The sequence below is a fragment of the Opisthocomus hoazin genome, chromosome 8, assembly GCF_030867145.1.
Source record: "Opisthocomus hoazin isolate bOpiHoa1 chromosome 8, bOpiHoa1.hap1, whole genome shotgun sequence".
In the NCBI taxonomy this organism is placed as follows: domain Eukaryota; kingdom Metazoa; phylum Chordata; class Aves; order Opisthocomiformes; family Opisthocomidae; genus Opisthocomus; species Opisthocomus hoazin.
Genome location: NC_134421.1, coordinates 39,246,552 through 39,270,657, shown reverse-complemented (window position 1 = coordinate 39,270,657; position 24,106 = coordinate 39,246,552). Strand labels below are relative to the sequence as shown.

Genomic DNA, 24,106 nt, shown 5'->3' with positions numbered 1-24,106 from the left:
CTGTTTTGCCAGGTACCGGATTAATATATATTTGGCAAATTTACTGTATCCTGGTTTAGAGAGCCAAAATATCTGAATAAGGTAGATGTTTTATACCAATCCATAAAATAGGGTGACAAATAACTAGGGGAGTATGGGGTGTACTCTAAATTTTCAGTTGGAGATCATTATAATCTAAAAGTATAGATGCTTTGTAATTAAAATTCTCCACTTTTATGAGAAGCAGATTCCAAAGGTACCAGAAGTGTCCCCCAGACTGTAGCTTGAGAGCTTGCAGTGTCCTGTAAGCACGTTCAGGGCTACTGTTGATAGTAAATTCTGCATGCGACTAGCTGTACCTAGCATAGATGTCCTTTTTATTAGTATTTTTTTTCTGAAGATCTGAAAACAAGCCTGAAACGAACTTGACTGAGCAAAAACCAGTGTTGTTATTTAAATGAGGATTTTTAATGAACAAAAATATTAGCCATCTTCATAGAACTTATTTTCTCGGAGACTTGAATGAAACAAAATGACTCACTGAAGTTCTGTCGCAGGAAGAGACTGTGTAATACATGAATTTGATTTTCAAAGGGATATTAGCTTTTGATTTCCGATTCAAGGGATCCTTAAAGGAACTAAGTTTTCAGAAAGCATTGAAATCACCTACCCTTCAAAAAGTAGCCAGCCTTCTCATGTCTCTGGCTGCACGTGTAGTTTCCCATGTTGCAGTACTTTGCATATCCTGTAATTCTAGCTATTCACCAGGGATGGGTGTGGGTGTGTTTTGTTGGGCTTTTTAGGCTTTTTGTTGTTGGTATTGGTTTTGATTGGGGGGCGGGGAGGAGGTGTTTTGGGTTCTTTGTTGATTTTTTTTTTTTTTTTTTTAAATTAAGCTTCTCAGAATAGAAGTGTGATCCAAGCTGAAAGAAGGGAGTGACTGTAAGCTGCCACTGGGTTTCCCTGCATTTCATTTTCTTGAATACTTTGAATCATGTATGCACTGGGCTAACAGCACTTCAAGATGCCATGCGAACAGTGTGGAGCACCTGTCGATATATGTACAGAAGGCAGCTTTCCTCGCTGTGCCATTCTCACCAGGGCTTCAGCGTAGTACTTGGGTTTTTTTTCTCTGATGTCTGAAACTTTTATATCCCATATACACTGCTTGTTTCCTTAGTTTCGTTCTGATCCTCCATTTAGTTAGTTGCTTTTGTTCTTTTTCGTACGTGTTAGCTGCACCTTTCAAGGCCTAATCATTCAGTTGGTGTTGAAATTAAGAGAAGGTTGGCAGATTGAGACCTGTGTTGTTGATGTATACCACCTGTGACTCTGCTAAATTAAGGAAGCATCTGAATTCCTGATAAACCTTTTTTTGTGATCAAAGTATGCATTTCTAGTCTATAGCTACAGATCTAAGTTGTTTTGAAACATGAGCTTAGCCTTTTGTAACTGTCTGATTATATTTTATGAGCTTTTGCACAATTGTTTTTCAGTAATAGAAAATCTCCATTTATTATTCTTAAATTTCTTCTATCTTTAAGAGCAAGACCTGTCTTCATGGTAACTATTCTGCTGTTTGCATAGTAGCTGTATGCCAGACTGGTAAGATTAGAATTTAAGACTAGTAAAGCTCATTTACAAGCTAATTTACAAAGCTTCTTCTCTACACTAAAATTCCAGGTCATGCATGCTCTCTGCAGGAAACAAAAGGAGGGCTTGGAGGATTGAGGTCTGTACAGCTGTCTGTAAACAGTCGGTGCTTATGTAGCATAAAGGAATCATACTGAAGCAGTCTGTTAAGGGCTGGTTGTTATGGTTGAAATTCAGTAATGCAGTGCGGTTAAACTTGATGGGCTCAGAAATAGTGAAACATCCTCCCTGTAAACTAGCAGTATCTTAAAAGGAAGATGTGTTAGAGGTGGGGAAGGCCTTTCTGTTTGTCATGTGGTTGGGGTTTTTTTTAGCGTATGTAACTCATGCTTTGGGGTTGTTTGGGGCTTTTACAATTTTGTTTTGTTGTTTGTGGTGGTTTTTTTTTTTCCTCAACGAATTTGATTAGTTTGGGGTGAGGTAAGAAAGAGGGAGTGCTCTTTGAAGAGGTGGAACTTCAGTAAATTGAGTAACAACAGAAAGAACTGAGAATTTAAGAAAGTGAAGTTGGTACTTGCTTTGACACAGGGAAAAATTAGATCCCCATTTACGGTGATTTGAATCCTGGTTTCTTATAAAACGTGTGGTAAGGCATTTGTGAGAACTTTGTGAGAGTTGTCAACACTGAAAAAAACTACAACAATTTTAGTTTGAAAAGATCTTGTATACATAAAATTTTTCTACACCCCCCTCCCCAATTTCTTAATCAAGCAGACTGGGAAACACAAATTGTTTCATTTTGGAGAGGGAAGAAGGAAACTAGATTTTGAAATTTCAGAGTTTCTGTGTTTGGCAGAACTGTTTTATCACGTTAATTAAGTATTAACAGAGGAGCATATCTAGGATATTCATAATGTTCAGCTCTTCTGGGATGTGGCTTTAATAAAAGCATAAGCTTCCGTATTTGTATTTTAAAATATGTAACAACATAGATTATTTTACGATATATAAGGCATATTAAAAAAAAAAAAAAAAAAAAGGAAAAAAGCTTCAGTAGCTATTCATTCTTGGTAGAATGGACAAGTCCAGGAAAAGATGGTAGTAGATTTGCAAATTGTATTTTGAGTACTATATATGTTTCTGTATAGGGATTTTTACTTAATCTTACTAAATACTCTTAAGATATCTTATATTCAGTAAAGCAAGTGGTTTATGCTAGGCTTAAGCTTTGACTCAGACCAACAAATACAAGGAAATTAGATCTAGCCACAGCACTTCAGAAGTCCCATTAGACAAGCGAAGGCAATGTTGCTTCTGCCAGTGTGGAAGTGGCACATGTTCATCATCTTCTTGCTGTCCTCTGCTTTGTACACGTGCTATTTGTTTCCCCTGCATCAGCTCTAGTATTCGTCTGACCTCTATTCAGTTTGAAAAATCAGTGGAAATCCTCTTCATTTGCTAAATGAGCTCTCTGAATAGTGGGAGACTAGATGGTCAGAAGGAGAGAAGGTCAAGCTGTCTCTGAGCTACTCCTTGAAGTCTGGATCATAAACGCACATTTGTGTAGACTGTTTAAATTGATTTGACTTATTCATAGCTTTGATTAATCTAATTCAGGACCTTGTGAAGGCCATGTCTTTTCCTTGACATGTCTTTTCCTCAATTTCAACAGCTTTTGATGATCTCATCGGAGTACAAAGCAAAGCATGTTTGTGCACATGTAGGAAAGATCAGTTCTAGATTTCCAGATTTCCTTTTCACTTCGTATCAGAAGTTAGACTAGTTTTGTGAAATCGTCTTTTCAATGTTGGTCATCTCAATTACAGTACAAACCTCGTTTATTCAAACTATGATGACAGTGATGATGACAGATCCAGTGGTTTACTGAACTGTTTGAAAGACAACAGAAGAATGCTGGTAGCAGATAGACGACTAGGCTTTTGCGGTGAGCAGTGTTTAGCTGAAAGTATTTTAATTGTTCCCACTGTTTAGTTTGGACAGGGTAAATTGGAAGTATTGTGGTCCTATGTACTATTAGACTTGCACGTAGTTCAGGACCCTGCAGTGTTCTTCCCCAGAAGAAAGAGTTCTCTTATTTTAGAAGCCACTATGAAGTTTATCTTAAAATACCAATCAGTGACGCATAGAAATGGGAATTCAGCCTGTTAGAATACATAGCCACTGATATTTTTTCAGTTCATAGTCACTACAATATTTTCTGGGTTCAGAATGGTCAGAATAGGGAAGATATGCTGGTCAGTATGTGGGTGTACATAATTTAAAGCAGTGAGCCCTAAATAAATGCTTCTGTTACTGGAAGAATAAAATACTTTTTAAATTATTTAAAACCATGGATTTCTAGCTTTCGCAATCAGAGATTAAATTTTTATTCCAGTAAACCTTGTTTTTCTAGCTGTGTTAGGGTATCTACACAGTTATTTTGACAAATTAGTACAGATGTGCTTTACAATGCATGGAGTCATGGGACACATAAAATTGCATGGTGCATTGTTCACCAGGCATTCAATTTTTGACTGTAAGCTTGAATATTTGGCTATGCTACTATAGCTTTTAAAAATCTTTTATCGGTTATATTCCACGGTGTGTGTATTTCTCTCTTCAATACTTTTAAATTGCTTAATCCCGTATTATATTTAATATTAATCTCCCATGCAGAGCTTCAGCATGATTCTGAATTGAGCTCTAACATGCTCTCCAGTGTGTGTGTATATACACACACATATATATTAAAAAAACCCTACTTGTGGGGTTTTTTTAAAAGTTATCTTAAAATGTTTAAGAAGTTCTTAAAGTAAATAAGAATTTGAAAAATGGAAATCGTCACAGTTGATCTCTTTGTGTGTGTGTGTGTGATTGCCATATTCAGTGAGGTAATGTTCATTTATGGAGTGCTTAAAAATTCAGTGATATTGGAAGAAAAGGATGTTTTTTAAGAAATAAAGCTTGGATAGCTGAAAGCAGATAATAAAGCAGAATAAAGCTATGGTGTTACTTCTCTGATAAAATGCAAGAAGGAAATAAAAGAATAAAAGTTACGTGAATACTTAGGTCAGGCTCTCTAAATGACCATTTTAATGCAGCAAAAAAAAAATTCTTTAGAAGGGAGGTGTACTGTTTTATTTGTATTTTTCCCCTTTGGTGTACTGTCTTTGCTCGTATGCTGAGAATCACCTGTTGCCATATAGAAGCTATGGATTGTAGTTTGTTTTCATCTTTGGATATAATATGTAAAGTAAAGGAAAAAAGTGGGATAAAAGGGTAAGGAAAATGTAGTGGAAGAGAAAAATCAGGATTTAGACTTAAAAACCTGTGGGTAGAAGAATATTGAGCTAAGGGTTTTAAGAAGTTAAAAATGCGATTTTACTTTTTTGCAGATTTTAAATTGGAACTTAATTTGCATAATTTAGGATTTTTAGTTTAAAGATAAAAATTATTTTTAGTCTGTTACAAAGCCTAAAAGCAAATGATAGTGCAGGGAAGATTTTTGCTGACTCCTTAACTCACTCAATATTCTATGTAATAAGGAGGGCACTATAGCAGGGGTTCACATAATAATATATATAGTACTTTGAATATCCTAAACACTAGTCAGAGACAAACCACAGTTGTATGTGATACAGTACACCATGATATGCCTTATTAACTTTGAAATTTCTTGCTTCCCTCTGGAACATACCATTTTCTTAAGAAAAAATGTGTTTGCTAACATTTTAAGGGTATGATTATGTCACTGATATCTCACTTAATAAAATAATTACTAATTTAATGCATGTGAAATATTCCCCAGAGGTCAGTGAGAATACTTATTTCTTAAAATCTTTCTGATTCACCATGAGTTAATGACTTCAGTGTCTACTGACAATAATTGTACCAAAAACTTGGGTTTTCCTAGTTTATTAAATATTTTTAGCCTATACAGAGGAAGATAAGTGTTTTAAATTATTTCCTAATTATACAATATTTTTATTATTATTTGATTGACTTGATTTTGTCAGTGTTTAGCACAATGAAAATTTGTAAATTTAGGCAGCTTTGTGATGTTGACATAATTTCATGATGAGTTTTGCAACTATGTATTAGCGTGAAGTTAAGGCTACAGTGGGCCTTTTAAGTTGACTTTCTGTATTGGAATGTAGAAAGTTCTGAAAACTACAGTTTTTAATGCTAAATTGACTCTTAAATGGGATAATTAATTTACCAAGCTGACTGTTTACTTTTGGTATATGTAACTTCTGTGCTTGCAATCCATGCTGCATACAGTATATCAGCATGATTTTTCTAAAGGGCTTCAAAGGTATTTCCAGTAATTATTAGTTAGAGCCATGAGTCGGAACTTCTGATCCTGAATTGTTGCCCTCAGTATCCCTGAATTCTCTTACTGTTGTGTGAGTTGCTAGGACTTGGTATACTGTTTCTCTTTAGGTCAGGCAAAAATAAATATGTATTTTTCTGGACTTGACCTCAGTATGTGTACCGGTAACCTGCACAGAATAATTTCTGTGATGCTTCCACCTGCGGAGTAGCAAAAGCTACTTGTGTAGCAAAAGCTGATTTGGGAAAAATGGACCTAGTCACAAGAGGGCTTTATGTGTTTTAGTTTAGCTAGGGATTGTTGTTGAGAAATGTGAAGAAATGTAATATCTGAATCCATAATTCTACGTACCTGCTTTTACTGTATCACCTGTTGTCAGTCTAACTCAGTTTTTTATGTTTTACACCACTTTGACTGTTGTTTCCAGTATATCTCCGTGTTTGTATTTTTTGTTTCCCTTGGCAGTTCAGCTCTTGGGGGATGAAAGATTTAATTGTACTATATATATTCAAAACCTTTGTTTTTTTTTTATTCCAGTTATCTAGAAAAGTATGAAAAAGTCCATCATTTTGGGGAGGAGGATGATGAGGTACAACCAGGCAATCCAAAGCCACAACTTCCTATTGGTGCAATTCCAACTTCCTATAACTACCAGCAACACAGTGTGTCAGGTAAATTTTTGAGGAAAAAAGTGCTATTTTTTTCGTACATATCTGTGTATGTTTGGATGGGCTACAGAAATAGTGTGTAAATAAATTTACAATATTATTAAAATCATCAAATCTCTAGGTCACTCAGATTATTGATTTACTGCACTCGAAAACATTTTCACTGTGAACCAAAACTATTCCTTTTCTTTATAAATTTTTCATTTTCTAATTAGCAGGGGTAGTTAATTGTCTTGAAACAATGTACCGTGAAAATTCTCAGATTGTGTTTGTCACATCAATCATTTCTCTGCAGAGCCAAATACCTGAACTGAGCATGTGATTAATTAATTTGTAAAATCCGAGGGATAAACCGCGTGCATAAGGAGCCAGAATCAACACCATTGTAATTTAGAGACCAAAGTATCAATCTTGAACCAATAAACAAATCGGAAGCTGGTGCACTCTGTGGAAGGGATGTGTAATTCGTTGTGTAGAAAGTGACTCCAAATTGTGTTACAGTTCTATTCTGCTTTAATTAAAGTTTGCATCTTCGGAGCTTTTCTTTGGCAGAACATACTGCAGTATTGCATTCTGGAGATGATGAAGGAATTAATATCTAACTAGAAAGGTACACAGCTAAGTAGAATGTGTTCAGTGTTTTGGGCAAAGAGAAACGGAAAAAATAAATGCTGTAAAAACATGTTAAAACCCGTAATACCTTATTAATAAACTTTTTTAAAAATAGATAGAATTCATAATAATATTGCTTAATGTATCATCTGAATGTTAATTAGTTTAGCTGTGAAAACATTGTTTTAATTTCTTTTTGCTTACTTAGATTACCTTCGTCAAAGCTATGGGCTGTCTATGGACTTTAACTCACCAAATGACTATAATAAATTGGTGCTTTCACTGTTATCTGGACTCCCAAATGAAGTGGACTTTGCAATTAATGTATGTACTCTTCTTTCAAATGAAAGCAAGCATGTTATGCAGCTTGAAAAGGACCCTAAAATCATCACTTTACTGCTTGCAAATGCTGGAGTGTTTGATGACAGTAAGTATATAACAACCTCTTTGAAACAGAAAGAGTCAATACCTGTTGTAGCATCTTTCACAACCCTTGATAATTGTTTATAATTTATTGCACTGTAATATATCTAGTTTTTACCGTGTACACAGTTACGGTTTTTATCACGCATTACAAATACATTTTAAGTTAGGGAAGTTAAAGCAGTGTTATTGAACAGTTGAGTGAAATGTAAGAAGCAGTTTTTCAGCGATAGAGTTTAATTGTTCAAGATGCTCGAATTTACAGTATTGGATTTCCAACTGCTTGTAGTAAATTACTGCCACCTTCTGAATTCATAGGACCGTACTGACTTTTCATAATTTTAGTAGCAGTTACAAATTTAAAAAAGGGCAGTCTGAAAACAATGACCCACTAAGATTTTTATCCTGATATTTCACTACGCATTCAACTGTAGTGAAATTCAGAATACAAAACTTAAGAGATAAAAATCTTAATCTGTTTCAGAATTACTTAAGGTGTTAGCACGTAATTTTAAGAGAGTCCATTCTATCAAAATACTTCAGTATGTGAAATAAATTCTTCTGATTTATTCAGTGTGACGTCTGTGCCAAGTTGTTCCTTGTTAATTGCTTGTTTGTCTTTGTCATGGAGAGGGGAAAAAAAATAAGTTAACCCCAACTACCCTAAAATCATAACAGCATAGCTCCAGTCGTGTGGTGGTGAGGAGGAAGAATTTACTGGTTTTATGTACTGATTTTGTTTTATACTGTATTTCAGAAATTACCACCATAAGAAATTGCTCAGATGAGCTTTTCCAGCTAAGTATATTTAAGTCTGCTAGTACAGGCGATCATATCTGTTTGAGTATAAATCTACTTTGCATGTGTAACCGCAAACATGGTATGGTATATCAGAGGTTCTGTTTTAAAATTCTAGGGAAAAATCATTGTTACACGTTGTGTACTGTTTGGTGGGGTTTTTTTAAGCGTTAGCATTTTTACATAATGATTTCTAGCTTCCCCCTCCTTGCCCCAATGCTGCATTAGTGTTCTTCAGCTTCTCTCTTACGTTTTTGGTTTGTACCCATGCCCTGCAGATATGGTTAGGTCTTGGTCATTTAGTGTCTGCATCTAGCCCAGTCACAAGAACTTTCAAAGAAAAGTATTTGAAAGGAAGCTGAAGTAAAACTTAGTCCTGAACGTTAGTGATTGCAGGATGCTTGCTCTCTTGATTTTTGAGTTTGCTGTCATTCCCCTGTTCTTTTCACGGAAGTTGTATGGACATCAGTATTTGTAAATAATTTAATCAAGTTTTGTGTTGCTGATTCTTTTTCTTTTTTTTTTTTTTTTTTTTGATGTTGCAAAGGTAGATAGTATTTTCTCAAGTTCTTAACTTGGACTCCGAGCACAGGCTTGTTCCATAGCTGGTCTGTATCAGTATTTCTTACACTGAAAAATATTTGAAGTAAAGCCAAGAGGAATGACAAGTGCGTAATGGCCTTCCTCTTTTCATTCCCGGGGGAAAACCTCATTTTTATCCTACCTGATTACATCTTCTGGATAAATCCCAGGGAGCGTCCTGGCAGCATGAGGAGCATGAATTGGGACAAATTGGGGAAAAGGGGTGTGTGTGTTTACTTATTTTTGAAGCACGAGGCTTCGATTTGAAGTACTTCTGTGTTTTATGTTGTAAACAATGAAGGTAAATCTGTCAAGTTTGGTGATTAAATGAAATCTGTAATTAACAAATTCAGGTAGTATGAAAATACTGTCACAATAATTTCAGGTGTAAATAAATGATAGCTTATTAACTTTATTTAATGTGGGGTTTAGATGTGGCTTGTCTATAATTAAAGTTTTATCATTGCTAGTATTCATAATGCACTGTTTCTAGGTAACAAGAAAAATATGTCTTCAGCTTTTTTTTCCACCCGTAGAATTTGAGATGAGAATTATATTGCATGTGACAGGGCAGCCTGAGAGGTTTGAGGGTATACGGTATCTTCACTTTGGAGTGCTGCGTAAGCCTTGGTTTGGATTCTGTGAGTTGAAAGCTGATGTGATACTGGAACTGAGATCTGTAGCATTTTGTTCAAAACAATAAAACACTATGAACCAAAATGTTTAATAGTAACCTAAATGTGTCATTAGTTCATTACATTAGAACTGTTGCAGTACAGAATTTATCTTTGGGTTGACTAAGTCTTTGAGTCAGACAGACTGCATCTTTGCTGCTTTCAAGGAGTGATGATTAGAAGGATTGTGGTAGTGGCTCCACCAGACACCTGAGAAGAACATCCATTACACTTCCTGGTTAAACATTGACTTTGAGTTGAGAGCTGTCAAAATATTCACTGCTACTATTATGTTTTATCGAAAACATTAGTGGGAATTTGTTGTATTACTGATGTAGTGTTTACAGCTTATACTGTGCACGTGGAAAACAGTTGTTGATGTAAGGCTGAAAATTGAGCAGTCATCTTGACTCCTGGAAAAGAGCTATGGACAAGTTTCCCATGTGTTTTTCGAAGGATTCACAAACTAGTCCACTCTTTATGGACTAGTTATTCTCAATTTAAACTGTAAAACTGCATTAGCAGTTAATTAAATGACTACACAAATTTCAGTTGGTTTATGCCATTTAGTACAGGATTTTTTTTTAATGAAGAGGAAATACTGGTAGAGTCTGTAGTATTGTTGAATCTTTAGTTTATGGATTAGTAAAAAAATAAAAAATGTTAATTTTTTTATTTTACTAAATTCTCCTTTTTATGCTTAAAGCTTTAGGATCGTTTTCTGCTGTATTTGGAGAAGAATGGAAAGAGAAAACTGATAGAGATTTTGTTAAGGTAATTTTAAAATTATTAAAATAATTATGAACTGCATATGATGGCTATCAAATCCTTTTACAATACAGAAAATCAGAAGATATACTAGCATATGTCTTTTGAATTGCTTTCAGCTTTATTCCTTTGAATCAAATATAATATGACACTAAATCACAGTTGTCGTAAAATGTTCATATAAGCAGGAAGAAATGTATTAAGAAAAAATACGTGTAGGCAAAGCAAATGCATAAAGAGGTTCCATGTGTCTTTCTGTAAGAAAGCTAGTATGTGTGAGGAAAAGGAAAACTGGCCAATATATTTAGCAAGAGAAAACAGTGCTAAAAAAAAACGAACAAAAAAACCCAAACAACTGGCATGGTCAGTAAAGAAACATTCTGGATTTTGAAAATCAAGTCCATGACATAAGAAGCATAGAACAAATTTAAATGTTATAGCAGTGTTGCAGGTTTGTTTCAGTTAAACTGTTTTTGCACAAGGCTTTTTATCTTTCCACTAGAGGGCATGATCTACTGTACAAGTAATGAAAGGAGGTAAAAACATAACTAAAATTTCTTTGTATAAATGCTTCCTCTTTATTCTAGGTGAGCATTTTGAGGTGAATGACAACATGAAATATATTATAGCTGAAAGAGGTTTGACATTCCAGTGTGTTTACTACAATGTGCAATTTCCTTAAATTGAATTTCAGGTGATGATTTATGTGGCTAAAATAGAAGATAGCTAGATTGAAATATAGTTTGACAACTTATGCTTTTATTAAGTAAAAATATGAAGAGATAAGCTGCTGAGTTCCTTACGAACTTATAGCCAGGTTTCTGCTCACGTCTCATGTACTGAAATGTCTTAGGTGTATTAAAGAGAAATATTTGTTAGGAGCTTTTTCTATTTGTCTCTTATTTTTATGTAACTCAATTTTGGGACAAGATGGACTATAGTAGTATTAGTTAATGATAAGTATTGCTGAAATATCAGAATACCAAAATTTCCTAGGTAAAGTTAAGTACAAAAAAGGTAAGCTCTCATACTTGTTAGTATATGAACTTGGAAACATGGTTCAAATATGCTGAAGGTAAGTGTTAAAAATAATGCTTCTTAATCTTTGTTTCCTTTTTCCATTGAAAAAATATGTCCAGAAGTACTGTAGGTTGTGTTTTGGTTTGGTTTTTCTAAAAGCACTTAGCACTTCTGTGTTGACTTCACCCTAAGCTGTTACAGACTGTTGCTGATCTAGAGCAGCAACAAGCGCCATGTCCAGATCTGTAAACATTTAAAATTACACAGACTTCTAATTTATTATATGTTCATTAATTATATAAACTTAAGTAATTGTGATAGATAAGGACAGATGGTTCTTATAAATGTTTTCAACAAAGTGTTGAGTAGAACCACTGTAACTACAATAAGGTTTACTAATAAGAAACTTGGATGTTCTCCAAGATCTATTTTTGATCATTACAACATGTATAGTACTACTCTGTAGTGAAATACTGCTGAAAGCATGTCAGAAGCTAACACCAGATCTAAAAATACCTCCAGTGCCAAGAATACAGATTTTTCAGAACATCTTACTGCAAGCATTTGTTTGACCCTACTACTGGAAGTAATTTATTTTGTGTTGCAGCTGTGGCTGTGTCAAAACAGAAATCAGGGGAAGCATTATAGGAGCGTCTTGACGTAGAAGAGAGATACTTGGTTGGCAGAGTAGAGATTGTGTGTCTGTCTCTTTAAATTTGCTTTTACAGCTTTAGGATTAATAGAATGGATATTTAAAGCATCTCCCTTCTTTCACTGTCCATATTATCCTTTTAAAAGTTATTAATTTGGGGGTTTTTATTTTGCTGCCAGTTGTTTGTGTCTTTATTTTGTAAGGTTATTGTTCCAGTTTGTTTCCCCACTATCATGGCAGCAAATCAGAACATTGTGTAAAGATGAAATGGAAAAGAGTTTTCAAATGGGGGAAGAAAAATGCAGAATTATGAATTATAGAGTGGCATGACCACGAGTGGTAGAGATACGTAGGAAGTAGGGTGGAGAAAGCAATTTCTCAAACACATGAGTTCTAAACTAACAGGAATTGAATGGATAGAAATTCTGTTGAGTTTATAAACTTTACCTTTAGATTGTAGTGGATTTTTGATTTGTTGGAGTTTTGGGAGGGTGGGGGTGGCTGAGAAATACTAGAAATCTTCAAGCTGTTCTGAAAATGATTCTCAGGGTTAAATTCAGGATTCATAGGAAGTCATAAACTTGTATTCTTGGCAATTAAATGTCACTTATGTCAGTTTTATGCAAAACAAAACCAAACTCAGCCTTTGTTAGCTGAAAATAGCTTTTTGAATGTAGTGAAATAAATAGAAATGATCTAGGAGATGAGTTCAGAATATTAGACATTTCATCTAGATAGCTATTCTTACGAACTTTTTTCCAAGCTCCTCCTCCTGCTTATTGAAATATATGAACATAAACTTGGAATTTGGAGTTTAGAGAGGCGTTTAGTTTCTGTATTTCAATGTCTTTATACAGACATTGGGGGTAATTTTAGAATTATGTATTTATACTAAAATTCCTTGTGGAATTTTTTAATATTTGCTTAAGCTTGATTTAATTTTTAGCCTCTTAATCATATTAGTATTTTAAAATTGCTATTCAATGAAGAAGAATGGCCATATGTTTTTCTTCATTATTTTTCTCTCCATTCTACTACATCTTTGCACACTAGTAGTATTGCATCACTGTTAGTATTTCTCCTACCCTTAAATATATACTCTGTTGGTTGTTTGGCATTCAGTCAGCTCTTTAGTTCTGTATTAATTTATTATAAAGAATTTGTCAGTTGTTTCAGCACCAATACTTTGATTTTATATCCTGCTGTTGTCTAATTTTGGCTTAAAATAAATTTGCACATGTGATATTATTTTTTCAGAAGTCTACTAGTTTTCTAATGTCATATTCATGAAAAAAGGAGCTTGCCTATTTAGTTGTGTCCTCCAGCATCACTGCTGTTCCAGTTGGAGATGAAGATGAAAACCAACGTGACTCTTCCTACTGAACTTTGAGGGAATCAGTTGCCTTCTCCCTCCCCTTCCAAATTTTTCAGACATAGCTTTTATAATTTCCATTATCTTACCTGCAGTGGTACATATTTTATCACTTTCTATAGTGCTTCCCTCTAAGCTGAATCAAATGTCTTTACTAGTCAATGAATCTATTCCATTAATTGTCAGAATTTGAACATTGTTTTAGCTGAACCTGCTGTTACCCTTATAGCTAGATTAATTTATTGCTTTCTCCCTCTTGATTTTTCTGGGTGCTGTCAATTAGCTTAAATCTTTAGTTAGTTGGAATGACTGCATGTCCTTACTTAAGGATTGGAACAAATGCCATTTAGCCAGTCATCTTGTATCTCTTCTTGTTTTGTTTTGTCATCCCCATCCCCAAGCTCTGAATGACATTCATCCTGCTCAGATGTTTTCTCAACTACTCCGGAAGCTTTCCCGTTTTTAACGGTTTCATTTCTTTATGAATTTCCTCATGTTAGAAAGGTTCACTTGTGAGTATAGGTTGTCTTTTAGGAGTGACCTGTTTATACAGCATGCTTGTAATCAGACTTAGCCATTTTTTTCCAGGTATTTCTTTCATGTCTCCAGCAGCTGCCCATTATCTGATGTAGTAGGTGAATAATTGCATTAAATTTCTTCATGCACCATTAATTTCTTTTAACTGCAGTTTAAGCATTTAGGTTTCACGTTCTTGTACTTGAGGCCTGTTCTACCTGTAGAGTTCCTAAATTCAACTTGTGTAGTTTTTGTTTTCTTTATTATTTTGCATAATGCTTTACTTATCTGGTTTCCTTTTTTTCTTGTTGTTGTGAATTTCTTATTTTGTTGTCCAACTCTTTCTTCTTTGTAGCAGTTTAGTAATTATTTTCTTTACTGTTCATTTATTCTTTGCATCTTTCTCAGTGTGTAGAGTGAGATCCATATGCGTTTAAATGCCTGAAATACTTTTCGATGTCACCTTTCTTGTCACTCGCAGTGGTCTGTCAAGCTGACTTGACTCCAATTGCTTGCATATTTTTCTTGGGCAACAAGTAGTCATGATGATGGCTGCGTTACATGATTTGTGGACTCAAAGGTCCGTTGTGTTTATGGACAGTAATTTGCTTAATCTAATTTCTAGTGAATTCTGTATAATGCTGTGTATCTTTTTCTAAAGGAATTTGTCTGCTGACAGTAATAAGATGGTGCGTGTGAATCAAGTTCTTTACCTTTGTCTGTTACCTCTTAGCATCTAGGTGTCACATAGTCAAGCGCTGTTTGTTAGCTTCCAAGTTTTAGCTTTATATTCCTATTACCGGTATGTTACCATGATCTAAAATATACGTACATGTGTATAGGAATAACTATTGATAAAGAGCTTTACTTTCTCATCCTTTCTTTTTCATTTCTGTTGATACATAGTATCAGATTGTAGCTAGCCATAGTTTCTAGTAAGGAGTAAATAACTGCTAGTTATGCTAAATTGATTCTTTTCTTGCCTCTGTGATGCAAGTACATTTTTCAAAGGAATGCCCAGAAGCCTTGACTTAACTCATCTTTTTCCACTTTTGCCTTTCCTTTGGGCAAACAACGATTTTGTCATGTTTTGCCTTGTTCTCTTGTAACAGTTAAGTTGCGAACGTTGTGTGTAGCTTATTTAATTCTATTTTCCAACTCCTCATTCTCTGCCCACCCCCATTCTTTTCAGGGATCTTTCCTGCTTAGGCAGGAAACAAATGTTGAGTGGATTGAGAGCAATCAAACCAATCTGCGGAAATGCAAAAAAAAAAAAAAAAGGTGATTCAGGCCATCTCTTTCCTTGTAGAGAAAAGGAGTGGAGGCTCCAGACTCATTCTGAACTTCAGACGTCTGAACACCTTTATTCAGGAGTACAAGCTGGTGATTATTGTAGGTAATCCTAGTGCTTTGGAAGGAGAACTGGGCAGGTTTTTTGATCATCTACTGGTAGAACATGTGATTCCAGTGTGAAGATTTATCTGAGATGTGGAAACATCTGTATTTCACCAGAATCGCAGAGGATAACTTTCAGAACAAGGTGCTATTCTTTTTTTTTCGTTGATTGTTTTTCCCTACTATGTTGTAAGGAGTTTAGTAATTAATGAGCTTCATCATTCCGGTTAAGGAATGGAAAGTACAATTTACTGTCCTTAAGTCTTACCAAGGACTTTTTTTCTTTCATTCTTTCTTTCTGAAGAGATCTTAAGTCTCCTTGAATCTGCTTTGGATTTCTTGGAGTCCTCTGAGTGAAAGATGCAGGATTTGTGTTTGCTATTGACTCTGCATTTTTTTTAAAATGTTCGGATGACTTAATTTTACCCCTGATAATTTGATTTAGACTTTGATTGTCATAGGTCAGGCTGATTGCACTTTTTAAAATTCCAAACATGACTGTATATGCAGTGCACAGGAGTATTGCTTCAAGCTGTTTGTCATTCCCTGAACAGAATGGTAACTTTTCTGAGGGAGGTAGTCAGTCTCCTATGTAATGGTACCTGCTGGAAGATAGCTTGTTGGAATAAAAAAGGAAAATTGCTCAACCTTCTAAATAATTAGAGACAAATGCCTCTTTTCTCGGCTAGGAACTCACCTCAGCTATCTATGGTAAAGCCTCCAGGTGTTTGGGAGCTCAGTCTTAAATACTTATCAGGCTTCCATCTGTACACTCATTGTTGCAACATGCTTGTCGACAGCTAAAGTCCTGTGAAATCCTGACCACTCTATATTTAGCAGCCCATATCTAAAATAGGTACATTAAGTGCCACATATAATAGTTTGTGTCTTCAGCTGCTTGGATTTCTGAACGCATTGCTTATTGATAAGCTGCTTAAGTTACTGGCTTGTTGAATGGAGCACGTAGGATAATGTTTCTGAGTTCTTTGGTGATATTGCTGAAGGTTTTGCCAAAGGTTTGAAATCTTAAAATCTGCGAAGTGCTCACAGGAAGCCTAGTTTCTTACTGGAGTAGGCATTTCACAGTTGCTGAAACACCCATGACAGATGCTGGTGTGGGGAGTGCAAACCTACAGTCTTTAGCAAGCCAAAGACCCTGGGACAGTTGCGCAGGTAAAGCGGTGTGCTTGGTGAGCATTACCACCCACAGCGCTGCTGTATGTAGAAACACACAGTCAAGAGAGAAAAAATACATATCTTTTTTTTAATTGTTCTTTTTGAAGTTGTATTGTCTGCATGTTTATGTCCTATCCTGTAGATTTTCTTCCTTAGAGCTTTTAAGAGCCTTTCCAGATCTGTAGGACTCAGAGGAACTGAGGCTGTGGGGGATGCACATTATTCTGGTTTGCTTCGTGTAGGTAACACAGCTTGTGCATATGCTCTAGGTAATCCTGAGGCAAAAATCCTCTAGTTTGAGTGGTTAGCATCTTCTGCTCACATCATGACTGTATAATGAAACAATTTGAAGAAGAACAGTTATGTGTAAGTTAGCTTTATTTGGTGCCTTGGTTTATCTCTCATTTTAACTTACGGAAAGGAGATACGTTCTGTTCTTTTCTGAAAAAGATGTTCTCATCTGAGCTGACAGCTAGCATTGTTTTGACAACACTGCTTTTTTAGGAAGGGGAGACTTTCTCATTTGTTCAAGCAACTAGCGTGGATCTGTTTATTCTGCAAGTTTTAGGTGAGATGTACGGTTTTCCAACACTGTATTCCTGTCCTCATCTTTAGCCATAGGACTTTGAGGCTTTATCTTTAGCACTGTCTGTAGTGTCTTCATCTGCAAAAAACTTAAATCCTCATTTTCTGTCCTTTTGAGAACATGCCCAGGATGATTTGCCTTCCAGATAGAAAAATTTGCTCCTTTATGACTTTGTATTGCCAGAGATTTTTAAAGGTTTCAATTTGGACTGTACCTGAAGTATTAAGAAGCGAAAAGTGGGTTATCGGAGAATTCAGCTAGCAAAATGTGATGATGATGCTGTGTTAACTTTTAACGTGTGACAGCAGTTTTAACGTTGTATTGTGATTGACTTTGGTCTGTTCCAGAGAGATTCAGGTTGAAGTAAGTATTTCTGTTCAATATTCACTTTTAAAAAAAACCTTAACTGATTAAACAACAGATCTTTAAAAGCTTCTGAGGTTTTTCTTTTAAGTAGCAGTGAAGTGCGAAGGCTTACTCTCTTCATCTCTTTTCCAAAAGGAACCATCCTAAAGGAAAGTTTGTACTGACTGGTGAATTTCCGGACAGTACATTTCTCTGTGATTTTTAAAATAATGACTGAAGCCTTTTGCTTAGTCTTCTCTAAAAGTAAAGGCAGCTCCAAATGAAGTACATTCTGCAAATTTTACCTGCATACCTTGGTCTTCTGTGGCTCTTGATGATAGCCGCAGTATTAGAAAAATCTGTTTGTCACAAACTGTAGGAAGTTAGACTTTTATCTGCCTGTTCTTGTCTTTGCTAAAATGAGGTAATAATCCTGTCTGTACAAGTAATCCTCTTTACTAAACAGCACTTGGATGTCATTTAGCAGCATTACAGTGGAAAATAAAATTATTTTCCTTCCAATTTAGAAAATCTATAGTATTCTATTTTTCAAGAAAGTAATAGTGTCAAGCATGGTATGAATGCTGTAATTTAGTAATAACATTTGCATAGCAAAATTTCTCCTGCTGTTCAGCTTGTTGTACTTCCCGTCCTTCCCTTTTTATCCAGATTTATTTGTGGTTTTGTTCTGTGATCACAGCCAAAACAGGAGCTGTATTTCATTAGTGAGTCAAAGGAATGTATAATTTTTTATTAGTCAAAGGAATGTTCATATTTTTGTTAGTGTTCACATTAGAATGTATATATAATTATATATTTTTATATTAATATACATCACAATGAGTATTTTTGTTAGCTTGCAAAACTTAATCCCTTGATTAATTCTTGAATTTCAACAGGACTAGCAACATAACAACCATTTACAGATCAGACCATATATTTGTAAAGTAATTTGAATTCCAGTCTGCTGAAGCATTCTGTTTTACTTATATTTATAAAGGTTTATGGTGATGGTGGTTGTTTCTTCTCTCTTTTTATTGATTTATGATGATGTGGAAAACATAGCAGAAGCTTTAAAAAGTCTCTCAAGATAGAAATCTGACTTGTGCTTCTAGCAGGAGCCAAGATCTACTGAAACTGAGAAGAGTCACCATCTTCTGCTTTAGGAGTTCACTGTAGGAGGTGAAGAAGGATGAACTGTACTTTTTTTGCACGTAAAATTGCTGTGTTTCTAATAGTTTGTGGAAAACTCTCCATAGAGTTTCAGTGTGTGCTTCAGCAGTGTACTTCTGTGGTAGCGTTGGTTGATCATGAATGCATATTTCTGGTGCTGGAGAGGAAGAGTTTCTTAATGTAAAGCATTGAACATCTTGGATATCATCCCATGAGTGAAAAATATTGTTACTGTTAATGAATCAAGGTACTAGGAAATTTTTAAAAAACAAACCTTTACATTTTTTTTTCAATATTTTAAAGTAGTAGAAATAAAAATAACTAATATTTAAAGAAATATCCCCTAGAAATTAAGCATATTTTTAATTCTTTCTTCAGTTTTGGAAGGATATTGTTGAGGATATTGAAGTTCGTGATCTAATTTCGGACAGAAGCAAATCTCAAGGTGAGACATCTTGATTAATCTTAATACCTACATGTTGGTAAATATAGCAAAGGAAGGACTAAAATTTATTTATTTACTTTGTAGATATTCCATCAGAAGAATGGATTTGGGAATCCTTATTTCATCCACCTCGCAAATTGGGCATTAATGATATTGAAGGGCAGCGGGTACTTCAGATCGCAGTGATTTTACGTAATCTTTCTTTTGAAGAGGGAAATGTTAAGCTTTTGGCAGCTAATCGTACTTGTCTTCGATTCCTGCTACTCTCTGCTCATAGTCATTTTATTTCTCTACGGCAGTTGGGGCTTGACACGCTGGGAAATATTGCGGCAGAGGTAATGTGCTTCAAAACAGAACAATTAAAGTATAATTTGATAAAAGCATTACGTTAGTGTTAATTAAATTAATTACTTTTTTCCTTGATAGTTGGATGAAGCAGAAAATAGATTATTCTCTGGGTTTGTAAATGGCAAATTAAAAACAAGTATTCAGGGCCAAATAAAAATACAGACTGCATGTGTCCATTTGCTTAGAATGACATGGAGAAGACTGATTGTATAGGGAGATAATGCATAATTTTCAGTTTATTTTCCCAGAGAGAAGAAAGGAGTTTTGTTAAATTCTAGAGACTGTGCACTAGCTCCTTCACTTTATAATTATCACCTTTAGTCATAATTTCAAAATAGTACATTTGAAAAAGGGGGTGGTAGAGGGTTTTATGCTGTGTGTGGCGGGCACCAGTAAGCTAGGCATATACTCCTGGCTATACCACCTGAATCACGAGGCATCTTTTTCTTTATAAAGAGGTTTGACTAATAAAATACACTATTTCAGTATGTCATATGATTGTGCAGATAAATTATACAGATTTGATAGGTAGGTATGTTCAGTTATTCCTTATGTTTTAAAATAGAACAGACAAGTTAAATGGGTAGGTATCAGCGAATGAGACTTGAAGTACTGGTCCACTGCTGAGTATTGGAAAAAAAGGTGGCATTTTCATTTACAATGTATCCAGCTTCTCTTCAGTAAGAGTGTGTGTTACATACTACAATGTCTGAGAGCTCTAATTGAGAAGCAGAAGGAGATAGATACAGGATGAATGATTGTGATAGTATTTGGGAAGGAATGCTTGTCATTTCTGAAGTCGTGTTCTTTGTTGGATATTAAAATATATGTGTGTCTGCTGTTGACTGCCTAGGGAAAAAAGTTATTTTCCTTATTCTGAGCAGTAGAAAGTATAAATTAGACTGCTGCTTCAGAACAGAAAAGGAGGAGGGGGCTCAAAATGCTAGCTACAGTAAAAAGCTTACAGGGTTCTGGTTTTGTGAACACAAATGTCATTTAAACACTTTGAATCTTATATTTTGATATGCAAATTTAAGGATTTGAGCCATTAGCACTATATGGGTAGTGTTGGTCATTTATTTATTTTCTTCCTCATCAGCTTCTTTTGGATCCTGTTGATTTCAAAACTACTCATCTAATGTTTCACACTGTTACAAAATGCCTCATGTCAAGGGATAGATTTTTAAAAATGAGAGGTAAGATCTCTAGCTATTCTGTTGCTGTTTTACAATTGCAATTATTGCTGTTTAAAACAATTTTGTATTTGTTGTTCAGGCATGGAAATCTTGGCAAATCTTTGTAAGGCTGAAGATAATGGTGTCTTAATTTGTGAATATGTGGATCTGGAATCGTATAAAGAGATCATATGTCATCTCACGCTACCAGATGTGCTGCTTGTAATCTCAGCACTTGAGGTGCTATACATGCTCACAGAAATGGGAGAAGTGTCCTGCTCAAAGATTGCTAAAGTAGAGAAGAGCATAGGTAAGGGAGAAATGAAATCTGTTACTCTCGCTTACGTAGGAAAAATGTCTTAACCACTGAACATAACATATTCTTAAAAATGTGGCTTGATTATGTGTGTGCAATTTAGGGATGGGTATTAGAATAGGAAGCTTTATGAAAATTTTCTCTCTGTGTCCTCAAGAAATTGATGATGCTGGTAACTGGGGAAGCTATAACTTTTGAAATAGGTTTTTGGGGTTGGGAAGGGGGCTTGGGGGGTGTTGTTTGGTTTTTGTTTTTTTTTTTAATGCCATGAAGGTAGTGGGTAAAAAGAATCTACAGAGCATGCAGAGGGGTGTTTTCTTTCAACACATGGCAATTTTAAAGCAACTCAGGTATGTCCTAGCAGCATTCATTTGTCTTGTCCTAATGTCATTGTCGGTTTTACATTTAATACTTTAGATACATTAGTATGTCTGGTTTCTATGGACATCCAGATGTTTGGAGCTGATGCACTTACTGCTGTAAAACTCATTGAACATCAGTGCGTTCCCCAGCAAGGAGTACCTGATGTCAGACCACAAGTAATGGATCATGGTTCACAGGCCCATGCAACAGGTGTCCCAGGTGAGTATGTTCTCCTGCAGTGATACTATTCTACAAAATTTCCTATGTGGAATGTATGGGTTTTGTCTTCTGCGGGTTTCTGATTAATTTACATAAGTATGGCATTAAGCATAAAATAAGGTATCTTTTTCAGACACCTGTTCACAAAGCAAATACAAAGCTGTGTTAGCCAAAACTGTTGTGAAACAAGCTTTAAAAGAATCTTAAGATTAGAATCTTTTTCAGTTGCTAATGTGGAAATTTACTGAAAGTTATGTATGCTCCTTGTTTTAACTTGTTCAGTGGAAAGAAAAGTATCCATTCTGGATTGTTCCCACAATTTGCAGAGAAGTAGAGGTCCATTGTGTATTGTGTTTCACACAGAATATTACTGGGCATTTACATACATTATTTGATAGAATTGTGGAGGTGAGATAGACACACAGAATCATGCCTCTGCTGAAGCTGCTGAACAGCTGTTGTGGGGTGAACCAAAATTTAACTGTTGTTTAGAGCCTGAAAAGTGTTTTCTTAACTGTAAGTTAAATTGTAATTATGATTAATTTTTGCTGTATTATCTTGGTATTAAATACTGGCACTTTCGAAGTTGATGGCACAACTAATGATTATTGGTCGGGGGAATAGCATATGTGCCTCATTCTGTCTTTACTAATAAAAGCACATAGCGGTATACCGCAGGTGCACACAAGATGGAACATAGCTGTTCGCTCTGGGGAAGAAATTGAGAAAGAACCATTACGACAGACACTGGCTTGCATGTCTAAATGTACTGTTTCTGGAATGGGTGCAGATACCACAGTGAAAGTGACTGGAAAAGAATGTGACTAAGGGGATGAACAAGAATGAATAGAGGGAACCAATGTGACATCACAGCAAAATTCTTTACATTGTATTTGTTTCCACTTTGGAATTGGAAAAATAATTGCTGTGTATTTGTGCCTGTTCTGGTGGAGTATTGTGCCACTCCTAAATCGTGTTCACTGCTCTAAAACATGATCTCAGGATCATGGATCATGGTCGTGAATCTAGAAGCTGTAGTTCACTAAGTGCTTAGGTTGTGATTGCACTTCAGTGGTGGCTTTGGCCTTGGCAAGTCTTGCTTCACTTTGGGAAATTGTGGTGCAAGTCTGTAGCCTGCTTAGTGCATCTTTGTCCCTTGCCTTAGCTGGATACATCCTTGCTTACAAACACAGGAGAAACTGTACCAGTGAAAGTCATGGAGTTGAAGTGCTTCAATCAGGAGAACAAAGATGGTTTCAGTGAGGTTTTTTTTTTTTTTTTCTTCCTCTTACTATCCACAGCCTCTAGGACAGCACCACATGTTGCTCCACCACCGGGAATAGTAGAAATAGACAGCGAGAAATTTGCATGCCAGTGGTAAGTGTAAAGTTCTATTCAAATGCTTTAATGAAGAAGAAAAACAAAGAAAAACACCTGTATTCATGTGTCACAGAATTTTCTAGCTTGCGTCTATTTACTGTTAGACTCATTTTTCTGAAAAGTATAAAGCAAAATCATTCTGTCGTTCCTTTGAAGAAGTATGAAGGAAAAAACTCAACTAGAATATTCACTCTAATACTTGAAATTAGTTGTTTTCTCTCTTAGAATAGAATTTAATTTGATTTTTAACTCTGATCTTGATTTTTTAAATTTTTTAAGTTGTCAGGCAGCATTATCTGGTTCATGAATGTTTTCATCTTGTAATGTATTGCTATATTGCTGCACCAATGTAAAAATAATTATAAAATTACGAAGCTAGGCCCTGCAAAACTCTCATGTGGTCAATGTGAACCTCAAGCAAGTTAAGGAAGACCAAACCCTTTTCCATCCAAATTCTCTTGCTTTCAACAAATAGACCTGTTGTCAGATATTTAGAGAAAAACTATACTGCCTGTGGTTCTCAGGCGGACTGAGGGTGATCTTTCTGAACTATTCAACTTACAGAAATCTACTTGCATTCTAAATATTTGTATTAATTGGTTCCTGATGGACCCTTCCACCTTTGCTGCTTCATGGCTCATATGTTCTTCAGTGGTCTCATTGATCAGAAAAAGGCCTTCAAGATAAAGTGGGTAGAATTTGGCAGAGCTTAGTGCTTTAGTTGTACTTTCAGCAGAACTTTGATTGTGTGGGGGATGTGTTGCAGATTCTTGTTGGTCAGCTGATGTTGGTCCCATGTGTCTGTTTGCACACTGCAAAGTAGTAGTAATGTGCAGTGCTGGAAGACTGAGAAATTTCACATTCAGACATTTAAATAGGGGTACCTGGGGTTGGAATCACCGCAGCTCAGTTTAGTGATCTGCAAGTTGATTTCTAGCCAAAATGAGTTTTCTAGGCTGCCTTTTTAATTGATGGAGTGGGAGATTCCCCCAGTGGTAAAATGCATTGCCTTCACCTGCCTAGTGTCTGATGAGATTACAAGTTACCTTCTGGTGCCATCATCTTCTCTATTATAGACTACAGAGAGCACTAGACATCTAGCTTTCCATAGTAAAGCTGTAGGCAAGGTGAACTTTGCATTCTGTATAAAATGTAAAATAGAAGTTTTGAGTGTTAAAATAAGTATGGGTAGGTA

The 24,106-nt window shown here is 35.4% G+C and overlaps 1 protein-coding gene across 1 annotated transcript in view; it reads left to right on the top strand.

Annotated features, from left to right (window-relative positions):
• The window catches only part of ARID2 (AT-rich interaction domain 2), a 107,340-nt gene that overhangs the window by 55,007 nt on the left and 28,227 nt on the right, over positions 1 to 24,106 (top strand). Inside the window, exons 4-12 of the mRNA XM_009943408.2 lie at positions 6,443 to 6,576; positions 7,394 to 7,612; positions 10,369 to 10,436; positions 19,044 to 19,110; positions 19,195 to 19,445; positions 20,558 to 20,654; positions 20,734 to 20,943; positions 21,367 to 21,531; positions 22,833 to 22,908. Coding sequence (XP_009941710.2) covers positions 6,443 to 6,576; positions 7,394 to 7,612; positions 10,369 to 10,436; positions 19,044 to 19,110; positions 19,195 to 19,445; positions 20,558 to 20,654; positions 20,734 to 20,943; positions 21,367 to 21,531; positions 22,833 to 22,908 — 1,287 coding nt within the window. The remainder of the gene's footprint in view (positions 1 to 6,442; positions 6,577 to 7,393; positions 7,613 to 10,368; positions 10,437 to 19,043; positions 19,111 to 19,194; positions 19,446 to 20,557; positions 20,655 to 20,733; positions 20,944 to 21,366; positions 21,532 to 22,832; positions 22,909 to 24,106) is intronic.